General features: G+C 39.4%; 1 protein-coding gene across 16 annotated transcripts in view; it reads left to right on the top strand.

Moving 5' to 3' along the window:
* Positions 1-12,109, top strand: part of NFIA (nuclear factor I A) — a 348,730-nt gene that overhangs the window by 295,022 nt on the left and 41,599 nt on the right. For 11 of the 16 annotated variants that reach the window (XM_068690696.1, XM_068690694.1, XM_068690697.1 and 8 more), the window contains one exon: positions 552-680. The exons of the other annotated variants lie outside the window; for them this stretch is intronic. In XM_068690696.1, the coding sequence (XP_068546797.1) occupies positions 552-680 (129 nt within the window). The remainder of the gene's footprint in view (positions 1-551; positions 681-12,109) is intronic. 16 annotated transcript variants of the gene reach the window in all.

Here is a 12,109-nt window from a genome sequence, read left to right as displayed (position 1 = left end):
CAAAAATACCATTCACCCTTTAAAAATTTTTGAAAGCAAAAGGGAACCACATAAATATATTACTTTCAAATACCTTTGAAGTCAAGAGAGTAAGGAAGGGCAGAGTTTGGACTCTGCAAACTTCATTCTCTAGTTGTGCCTTGAGTCTTGCAGCACATTTAAAAGATCCATTTTCAACAATCTACTGAACCAGTAAGTGAAAGACAGAATTCATAAAAAGCCTGTAAAAATCCAAATGCTCCGGCTATTACACATTTCTAAAAATAAAGCAGAGTAGGTTTCAGTAGCAATAATAAGCTGCATCTTATCCATATTTCAGATTTAAAAGAAAAATATGGCTGCCTTCTAGTGCTCATTGCTCACAGCAAACCATGGCCACTTCTGCCTCAAAAAAGACCATAAATAAAAGTGAGCTTTCAGCTTGCTGTTGTATTCAATTTCATTTGTCCTTTAAGTTTATCTAGCTGCTTCTGCACCCACTTTCACAATGCATAGGCTGTCGTTCCATGACCTAGCATTATTAAATTGCACTTATCAATCATTCTTGCCAGGAATGCCATCGCCAACTACATTAAAGAAGTCAGAGAAGTCTGGTTTCAGCAGTCCCTCGCCTTCGCAGACCTCCTCCCTTGGAACGGCTTTCACACAGCACCATCGACCTGTCATTACAGGACCCAGAGGTGAGGCTTAACCCAAGAGCCCCCAGGCAGCTTAAACGTTAGCTCCAGCACCCAGTGCCCCAGCGCTTTTCCAGGGAAAGTCATCACCACGTGTGACACATCCCGTGAGAGGCCGTGCTTCAAAAGCTCGATAACCTGGAGGTTTTAGTTGTCAAGACCTGTGTTTGGTTTTGTGAGGCTGGGCTGTTTGGTAAAACTCCTGATGACGATTCAGCAGTTGCTAAGGTGGAAATGCTGGTTTCTGGGGGCTCAGGGTTTTATTTGAAGAGGGTTGGGAAAGGGACAGAATATATTACGTAGAGTGTCTTCTGCTTGTATCAATGCATAACATAGATTCAGTCTAACTGCTTGAGATAGGGACTCATCATTCACTTCTGAACCATGCCTGTCTTTCAACACTGTTGCTTTGTTTCTGCGAGTCATTTAGTGCTCGTGTTGTTGGTATTGGTGTGCTGAAGAACCACCTTGTTATTGGACTCCTTTGAAGTTGGTTCCTGCAATGCTTTGGCTGGTTTTCTTCACAGTACTCTTCCAACTGGCTTTCGAACTAATGGAGATGTTCTTTGGGTCTAGATGTGCTTATAATGTTTTGTCAGAAAGATGCACTTGCATTAACCTAGAAAACTAAACGCAGTACTCAGTTATCATTTGAAAAGGAACACACTTGGGCATAGTAACCTACAACAATGAACGAATCATCTTACAAACCTCTTTGGAAGATGCAAAGATAAGGTTGAATCTTTGTGACATGTTTCTGCTACAAAAATTTGTTTTATTTAAAGAAGATTATTAAGAAATTTGTCAAATGGTGAGGAATAAAAAGACATATTAGCAATTCATGCTAGAAATTATTTTGAAATGTCTGCTTGGCATAAGTGTGGTTTTACTGAGGGCAACATAAACCACGAGTAGCCTCTTCACACAGTGCCAGGTGATGTGGTGTGAAGTAGTGGGATTGCACTAAGTTGAAGTGAGGTCAGAATTGGACTTCATGGTTATTAGAGCTGTGTTAAATCAACTAAATGTATTTTGATTTGTTGTGGTTAATCCCATAAAAATTATTTATTACCTTGAGAGAGACACGCCTAGATCCTCAGAAGATATTTAGGTATCTAAGTTCTGTGCTTATTTCTATTGGATTTTGGATCTGAGCTATCTGGCAAATATATCATCTTTTAAAAGCCTTGATAATTGGTGATATAAGTAGGAATATGAATGTTCCATTAACATTATATGCAGTGCACATCAGCTGACACTGAATTTCTCTCTTTTAGAAGTTCAGCCTTTCAGATTTGAATTGTCAATTGATTAGTTAATAGGCCCTTTCTTTATTTAGCTGTTTTACCTCACATCATTTTTGAGACCATTAAATACCTTTGTCTGCCCCTATTTAGACCCCCTTTATTTTGAATTTTTGTGTGACATAGACAGGAAATGTGTCACTGTGGAGGTCTTGTTTAAATCCCATCTACAGTCTGTTTTCACAAGACTTTTTCTGTGCACCTGGGGTTACCAATCATCCGTGTGAGAAAGCCATTCAAAGACTGTCAGAATTTGAAAGCGCAAATACAATGATTCCTTTTCCCAAATTTTGTTTGTTTGGAACAAGATGTCTCCATAAAAAAAAAAAAAAAAAAGTAATATATTTGCTAATTATCATGGTATCTAATAGGTTAAGCAAAAACGGTTCTTCTGCAACATCTGTTAGGAGTGTCTTCTTCAATTTTATACTTGTTCACAAACAAAGTCTTAAAGACTTTCAGGAAAAATCCCTCTGAATCCATCCATGGATTCTTTAAGTGTCATCATCCTTGAAAAATTTTGTTCCAGACTTCATTCTTTGTTCTTTGCTGGACATGCCTCTTCGGTATTCTTATTCCACAGCACATTGGCTGTGTTTATTTCTCTTCTACAACACTCATTGTGTTAGTAAAGGGTAATATGCTGAGACAGATTATTTTCTGCAAATCCAGCTTTGTTCTTTATCCCATTCCCTTCAGTGTACTTTAGGAGAGTAAGCAGAAGAGAGAAGCTTTTCAGGTATCAAAAGCAGCAAAGTAAAGAGCATAATGCAATCATATAAGAAGATATAACCTTAGAGCAATTCATATCCACTCTTAGTTACTGGAACTTGTAGCTTTTGGCAGAAATAATGGATATAATGTAGTACACACACATTGCATTCTCTTTGATACATATGCATTATGTAAATGGTTGATGGCAGGTCATTCTGAGTGGTCTTCAGAAAGGTAAAAGCTGGATTTGATCCTCATTCTGCAGAGATTCTGTGCATTTTGGAGAAAGGAAAGTCGTGAATAAGTAGATCACTATCAGAGTAAGCTCCTCAGCCAACTGAATGATTACAAGAAGGTTCAGTCTCCTTCTGATGTTCGGATGTGCAAGTTTATCACTTGGATGTGTGTACGGAATGCGTTTGTAAAGCATGATCAAAATAGCAGAGAAGAAGCTGTAGACTATTCATGGCAGTTGTTGTCATTGACAACCAGTGATTTATAACTTCTGAGGAATATTCCTGAATCTTTCCCACACTTCCAAACATTCCTTAGAACACAGTGCATGTCTTACTCTGGGGATATCCCATGACACTGAGCGCTCTTCCCAGTGATACCCACAATGAGTTGCTTTGGGAAGAAAACTTGCTTGGAGAAGGAGTAGATCCTTAAGATGATTTCTTTACTACAAGGTTCTCCATTCAATACACCAGCTGGAAAACCTCTGTTCTCATGAAATTGTGCTGTACTATGTCGTGGAGGGCTGTGCACTAGTTTCCTGTCTGCATTGGTGCCGCTGCCAGTACCCAACCCAGCTGGGCAGTAGCCAGCAGAGAGGATCTGAGCTGGCTGACCAAAGGACCAGATGTGCAGTGAGTGCTGGCACATGGATGCCAATGCTTCAGTGACTCCTCAGTAGTTCCAACAGATGGTGGTAAGATCCAAGTTTCTTTGGTGATAAGCTAGCAAAGTGATTCATGGAGCCTCACTTGATGATGGCAGTTTTTTGGGCATGACTCTATGAATGCACCATATGTCTTCTCTGGACCAGCGTGGTTAGGATTCAGTGCCTGGCAGATGGTAAATTGATCACCTATAGGGTGGCTTTAGCACTACTATCAGTTTTAGAATGTATTTCAAAGCCTTGAAAATTCAAGCAGTTAGATCTCTGTCTCCTACACAGCATACTTTTGATACCTTCAAGACAGATTACTTGGTGGTCAGTTTCTCACCACAGTATTCTAGTATTGCAAAGCCATCATGTATTGCTGGCATCTTCCGAAGTTTCCCAGACATTAGCTTGCTTGAACTCTTTACCAGACAGTGAAGGATTTAAATACTATGGGTGACAGGAGTATTTACATAAGTGGTTTTAGGTTTCCATGTATTGCTACTTACACTCTAGTGACTTTATATCTGGAGCTGGCTGAAACGTTAAATTGACCACGATCTTGTAAACCCAGGATATACAGCAGCCTGTGCTGCAGAGCATTCATGCATTTCCACAGAATATGACAACATAGATCCTGCAAGCCAAAAAGCAAGGAAGAAAAGGCAAGGAAAGTAAAACAAAAAAAGAATGTGATGGTATGTTAGGAAGATAAATGAAGGAGAAACACTATTACAAAGCACAGAAAATAAAGCACAAAGCGAAGAACCTGAGGAGCTGAGAGTATGAGCAGAATGAGAAGGGATGAAAGTCAACTAGTGGACTAGTTCCCGTTATATTAATTTACACCATAATAAGCATTGCTGTTGAGATTTTTATCAATATGAGGCCCACCAGGGAAATTGAACAAGATGGTACTCTCCGTTAGTGCCTAAGTGGCTAAAACTTCATGCCACATATCTGGGAAGACATTGAGCCCTTCAAAATTCTCCCTAGGGTCACCAAAACATCAGTGTCTGTTAGCTGTCCTGTCGGGCAACTTCAGGTGAATAAAAGTGATAATTCCTGCTAATTCCAGAGCTAGTCAGTGTGAAAGGATGTTTTGTAACATACTATTCTGTTCAACTATCCATGGTTGCACCTCGAAGCTGTCAGCTGTCAAACCACATAACACACATAACCTCCTACTTCCCTTTGAATTTTGACAAAAACAAAGCGGTGGAAGTTCATACGGAGACAGACACCTCAGATCAAGGGATGTTAATGTTGATATAAGACAGCCAAGAGAGGGAGAGCCACACCACAAGGTTAGGAATGTACCAACAACAGTTGGGTAGAAACCAAAATAGCATCACACTGAACAAGAGACGAGGCAACCCAGCCACAGTGCAAAGCAACGCTCCGATTTACAGCATCAGGGAACAGGGAGGGCTCACCTGCTTTATCTGACTGCGTAGGTGAAGATTTTGATTTTTTCCTTTCATTCGCTTTGAAATAATACGAATCTTAAAGAAAAGCAGTTTCCTAACAGATGGCCTCAAGGTCAGGGTTAGTAATTGCCAGATGCCCTACCCAAACTTCCATCTACTCCCATATCCTACGCAGGGGAGGACAGAGGGGAAGGCTTGCAAATGGTTAAAGCTTCAGCTAAACAAAAGTCAGGAACCGTGTAATTAAAACTCTACCTTTGTTGTATTGTAAAGAGTTAGCCTGTGACATAGGAAATATTTAAAGGAGCAGGCTGTTCAGCTAATTTGTGTGTGAGTGAACTGCTTAGACAGTCCTATCCTAAATTAACTGTAAGGCCACCCACTGAGATTGCCTCATAAAGGGCCATGATTGCTCAGCTTCGTTTTGTATAACCGTTCAATAATTACTAGATAAATGCATAACTAAAAGCTCTATTACACTAATAATTTGTACTGAGATAGATGTGTGGGACACCATGCTGGGTTAATTTGTCATCCCTGCAGCAAACTTCTAAAGAGGGCTCTTTTGCAGAGGAATTGTGTTAATATGTTGCTCCAGTGAGGACATGTTAGAGCAACAAGATGACTTGGTCGCTTAATCTCCTAAAGAGGCAAAATGCCTGGAGGGTAAGTGCCAGAAAGAAGAATGGGGGGTGATTAACACAGTGGACCCAGATTTAAACTCATCCTGACAAAAGGAGCTGATCTAACTGAGCAAAAGAATGAGAAAAGGGGAGTGTTAAAAATACTAATAGGATTTCATGCATCCCTAAAAAATAATATAAAAATAAAGTGCTGCGGGACCAAAGTATTTTACCCATGCTTTTACTGATTCAGTGTTCAGTTTCTTTGCTGTCTTTGATGTTATCCGTGAAGTTAAACTATATGCTTTAAACAGTGCACTGAACTATAATATTTTTATCTCTGCTTTATGCTAAATTCTTTTAGCTTCAGACACACACAAAAAGCACATTATTGCTTTAAATATGGAACCCATGTTTAAGCATGAGAGCTCTGGATTTTCAACCTCCTCTATTGACAGAACCATAAATCATGTTAAAGTTAAGTGAATTACTGTAGCGTGGAACTATAGCTTTAACAATGTTTATGTAGTATCAGCTTACCATCTACAGAATGAAAGGGGAAAAAAACACTGATATTAGAAATGGGAATGTGGAGTCCTATTAACTTAACAGCAATATATCACTCCAAAGTCACAGATTCCATTACCATGCCCTTTTTAGTATCAAAGCAGAATTATATCATCACACACATAAAGGTTGTGGTTTTTAAGAGAATTTACATTTCTATTGTAAACTTATCAACTGCATTTCATTATAAAAAAGATGTGATATATTCTCCTAGCTGTAGTTTTTATCATATATATGTGAATGCATCATGTGTATTAAAAACAATAATAATATGCGAAAGTTGCCAGAATTTGATGTGAAATAGGAATTCTACAAACAGGTTAAATTATTTTTTTTTCACCTCAACCTTCCGTATTGGAAGAGAGGAATGCTTTCTATAGGTACGATTTTTATTCCTATACCTATGTGATCAGTTCTGCAGTACCGTGATTGCCCAAAGGTAGAAGAATTTTCATATGTATTAGAAGAATCTGCTCAAAATAGCAAAGTTAACTGGCCCTCTGCCTACACCAGAATGTGAAACCAGCACTCAGTTCAGCTCTACAGGTTTTCGAAAGCAGCTTGTAATACTCACAATCCAGAGTAATACTCACAATAAACCCCGAGCCCAAACACAGCTTTAAGCATATTTTCCTTTTGCTAGGAACTCCGTGGGCAAAATGTCCTTCTGCCTCCCACTTGCTACTGCAAAATCTCTTACAGAGGGAGTATTTCCTGAACAACAGGCCCAGGTGCCTTATACCATTCTGGTCTTCAGAGCAACAAAAAGGGGCTGACAGCCAGCCCTGACTTAGAGTTACCATGGATCTGTTTTTTCAGCAGTGCTTAGCCGCCCACCTGCACTTGACTTCAGGAGCTGAGAGATGAACATTCTGCAATTCAGTCCCTCATCTTGATGTCCAGGGGCAGGAACAGATCTTCCATCCATCACATTTAGGGTATTTGAATCTCTCTTGCATTGGCCAGCTAATTATATTTTGAATATTTCAGCTATGTCTACAGACACAACGTGGAAGTAAGTGTCAGTGATACCTCAGTCTTACCCATGCTCAGAGGGTAAGGCCTATTTTCATTCTCTCTCCTCGTGAGTGTTGTCTCTGCAAACATGGGCATGCAAGACAGGATCAGATTGAACTCAGCTTACCCATTGTCCTGATGGACATGTTACTAAAAGACCACTTTGCAGCATTACAGGACTTACGCCATGCATAAGTTTTCCATTGATCTGAATTCCCTTCTGGTCCTAGACTGGTCAGTCTTACCCTCAGCAGCTCAGTGAGTAAGTAGAGGCAAGTCCTTGCTACACTGAATACAAGATTGCTCTACATTTATCACCCTAAAGTCTATTCCTAATGGGCAGTAAGAAAAATGGGGACTTTCAGAAACCTTTGAAAGAGTTACGGGGACACAGCTCCCATTGAAATTGAAAAGCAGTTAATGAATTCTCCCAGGACCTCTGCAAATCCCAGCCCAAGTTTCTTAATTATTTTTTACTTGTTTGGGTAACTGCTTTCATCACAAAAATCTCTGGGCTTAAAGCTATTGTTTTAGGCTTCTATTCTTTACCTCTTGTATTGTATTATACACAGAAGTGTAAGTTCCTTTCAACAAATTTGGATTATTGCCAGATCTCCTTATTAAAAAGTCACTCTTCATATTTCCGATAAACACAGCTGTTTCATGGTGTTTGAAAGCATTTCACATCAGCCAGCATGGTGGCTTAGCCAATTAGTACTCTAATATGGTCAATTTTGAGAATAAGTACCTTTGGGGTACAAAGGGTGGGATACATCTTGCATAATTTGAACTGGCACTTGCATCACTTAAATGGTAGGAGAAAGCTTACAGCATGCAGGGAGTTAAAGCAACCTAGAAGCCTGAAGTAGAAATATCTAGCAGAACAAACTGTTCCATAACATTTCCAGGGAAATGACTTTTAAAAAAATACTTTCTTAATTGTAATGAAGCCAATTATAATGGACTCAAAAACAACCTGATAAAAATGATCCTGTTTCATTATGATTATAATGTTACTATTTCTAGGAAGATTGATCAATGTTTAATGAGCTATTAGTAAACTTAATTATCACTTTATGCGGGAGGTATCTGAGCATTGTGCCCTAGCGAAGCCAATCCACTGTCAGTCTGATCTGATGGACTAGCCCTTGTGCCTGGGAAAGAGCAGTGGTTTTGCTTCCCCAGACCACTGATTCCTTGGCCAGGTGAGGAGTGCAGGGTCTTTTCCTAAGTGAGAAGAGCGACACGAAATGACCCTTTTAAAGACTTCAGACAACTTTATGAAGAAAGAAATTTCATCCAGTCATCTGGGCTTGAAGGGGCTGGCAAGGCTTTTGGAAGAGGAGCTGGAAGGCGGATGGATCGATACCTCTCTCCCATACGTTGGGGAAATCTGAGCACTGCAGGTGTGACCACAAAGTCCCTTTACCACATCTGTGAGTTCTCCCAGGGAGAAAGGATCTCCTGTGCCTTTACTAGAACTGTTCTTTTGTTCCAGGGGAAGGGCCTGAGTACTGTATATCTGAAGAAAACCATAAGCTGTTTAAAATCAGCTGATTCTTTATTGCCTGATCATTCACTTGAATGCAATATATAACTTTGTCTCTTATTCTTTTGCCTTACACATGAGAAGAACTAACCTAATCAATGAGTGTGACAATTTATTAGTTAGTTTGTTATTGGCTACTAGAAGAAGGGGAAAGACAAGACTGGACTTCATAATCAAATATTAGAATTTAGCTTTCTGAAAAATCCTCTTACTTCTACGCTGCACAACACCACAAACTTATAAAACACCCAAAAAATCCAGTATAGCATGCAACAGCTGTACTGCCTAATTACTTGGCCCAATAGCAGTAGTTTTAAAATACTGGTCTATCTGTTGCAGGCCACCATACATTATCATCTCATTTCCAATAAAAAGTCTGGGATGTTTCAGATGAGCTTCAATGGAATTAGAATCATGTGTGCTCTGAAATATTTATGCTTGCCTTGAGATGGAAGGATAATTCCTGCCGCCTCGCCCTCCCCCTCCAATAACAGGTTTAATAACACCCGGTAGTCCAACTCCTCCATACCTACAGCAGGTAGAAGTGAACTTGTGATTAGGAATAGGAATATTTTCATAGGCAGTAGAACCTGTATTTTATGTCATTTAGTGAGGTCAATAATAAAATATAAATGTCACAGGCTGAAAGACGCCATGAAAAATATGGTTTGGCAGCATGGAGCTGCTTAGCGATACATAAATAATAAGTCAATAAGTAAATAAATAATGGACAAAGACCTGTTTTATCTTCCATTTGAAGATCTCAAAGAATTTACAGTCACTGATTGAGACTTGTAATATCCCATCAGAAACACATAAAGTAGCTGTAGCCCCTTCCTATGTGCAGAAAAACTTGCATCACTCTAGGCATGATTTTCAGAAGCAGAGACTTTATAATTTTTGTTACGCATTCCTGTAGTTGTGACTAAAGTGTCTTGACTATGGTTACTTGCTCCTTTTAGAGGTAAATACACTTCAACAAAGAGATTATGCTGTAGTTAAGAAGTAGGTCTGTCAGTTGAACCCATCTAATTTATTTGGGTTGAGTTCTTAGAAGTTTTAGATAGATAGGTAAAATGTTCCCAGGAAATGAGGAATTTTTGAGACTTTCCATGTAGTCCTTTACTTCTTGGGGATCACATTAGTAAATTTCAAACTTCTCTTCTGAAAAGTAAGCATAAGATATAGGAATTTCAAATTTACCACTGATTAATAGGCATCATTTAGATGAACCCCTCATGTTTCAGGCTGTAGGGGTGTTTCTTTAACACTCAGTCTGAGCAAGCCCTACCTGAAAGCAGATCAGGTTTTGGTTTTCTGTTTTCTTGTTTCTTGGGATTCTCTCACAGAATTAGATAAAAGCTGATGCCAATAGCCACAATCATAATGCTTTCATGAAATCTCTGATGAGGTTGTGTGAGCCATGGCAATTAAATTAAGACTGCAAAGCTAAATACCTGGCAAATACAGAAGGGCTGGGAAAAAAAAAGAAACGAAACAAAACAAAAACATTATAGAGATGACTTACGAAGAGTCAGATGGTATAATGGGGAGAGTAGGAAACAAGAGGAAAATGTGGACTTTCGGGGAACATTTTCAGAGGAGTAGGGGAAATAGTAACCTCAATGTGAAGTCTCCTCTACCTCACATCGTTTAATTGATTCAAAATATTTGTGAGGATCCATGAATTTGGTAACATAGCTTTGAAACTATGAACTTGTTTGAAAGGCTATTTTTACACATGCTGAAGTTAGTGACAACAGCCCAGCTATCAGAGTAATGGTGTATATATAGACCAGCAGTTCTTAGACTTTAGCATTTAATTCCCTTTCTCTAGTATAAGGCAGGCACACTTGCAGTGTTGATATGGTAGCACATTCTTCCTCTTACCAAGCATCCCTTCCTACAGCCACTTGACAAATTCAGTATTTCCCAGTCAGAGACTGCAGAAACGAACCTGCTGGAGATCCTTGTTCCACCACTCACTTCTTACATCAACCCATCTACGCTGAGAAAATGAACCCTCAGTGTCATTATATGGCACATGCTGATGCCTATTCAGTCTTGTTTCCTTCCCCTGGTCTTTCCAATGATCATCAGGAAGCCCTCTGAGGCTGTGCTGAGGAGCTGGCCAAGACTCAGAAGAGGAACCACTTTCTCCTTCTTGCGGCACCTTACCTTCCTGAATTATTGTTAATATTTCTACATTCATTTTGTTTCTCTCTGTCTTTGGGAATATCACTGAAAAACGCTTTCCACTCTGTTTTCCACCCTGACATGCTGAACAGGTCAAAAGCACCAAAGACTCACTACTTACATGCCTACGAAGACTTCGACTTTCTAAATTATCTTGTGCAGAACCATACCTTGGAAAAGTTAAATACAGTGTGGTTTCAGGCCTAGTTTTGAATTTCCGTATGTTCCCTGGGTACAATTTTTTATTCCTTCTTATTTGATAGAAAATAATATTTCTATCTCCTTTTCACCCAGCAGAAGAAAGGGAATGAGTTTGTTCCCAGATGTGTACAAAGTACAGGGCAGTTACTTAATGATTTTATGTCCTATTGACAGACCTGATGCTAAAATGTTTTTTTTTTAATAAATGATAAAAAAATCCTGATATATTTTTTACTTAATTAGATGTTTTCCACAGAAACCTTCCCCTCTCACTTTTATCTTCATCCTTCATCTTTCATTTGGCATAGAAGAAAAGGGGAAATATGAAAGGAGATATGAGGGAAGAGAAGAAAATTTTGTTTTGTATCAAACAAAGAGCAGAAATGTACACTAATGAAAATTTTGTTGTAGTCATCAAAATGCTTACCACCAACTTCTGTTGAATAAATATTCACGGCAAAATATTTTGACAAGCCCTGAAATTACAGTTGCTTCTGGGAGAAGGTGATGATGCATTCATATCTGTAAAGTGGTTATGACATAAGTGTCATTAAAGCAGTTACACCTCAGGGGGTGGTGTGAGTGAGATCAGAGGCTGGCACTTTGGATGGAAACCATCTTATTGAAGGGAAGTGCTTGGCCTGGAGATACCTACCTCCAAGGCAGCACTAGTGGGCTCCCGAGATGCCGGCAGGATGGGCAGTGAAGTCTAGGAGCGGCTCATCTAACCAAAGGCAGTGGTCTACTTCTGGTTGAGAAGAACGGCTCCTTAGACTCTATTACTTCTGCTTAGTTCTCCATTGGTCCTAAGATAATTAGCTTAGATTAGCCCCGTGGTAGATACCTACATTTAACAAGGTGAATCCCACGTTGTTTTTACCCTTAACAGAAAAATTCAAAGTTACAGCATCTCTGGGGCTTGGGGACAGGAAAATAACCTTCATG

This window comes from Anas acuta, chromosome 8, assembly GCF_963932015.1.
Source record: "Anas acuta chromosome 8, bAnaAcu1.1, whole genome shotgun sequence".
NCBI lineage: Eukaryota > Metazoa > Chordata > Aves > Anseriformes > Anatidae > Anas > Anas acuta.
This window is presented reverse-complemented; position numbering and strand designations above follow the sequence as displayed.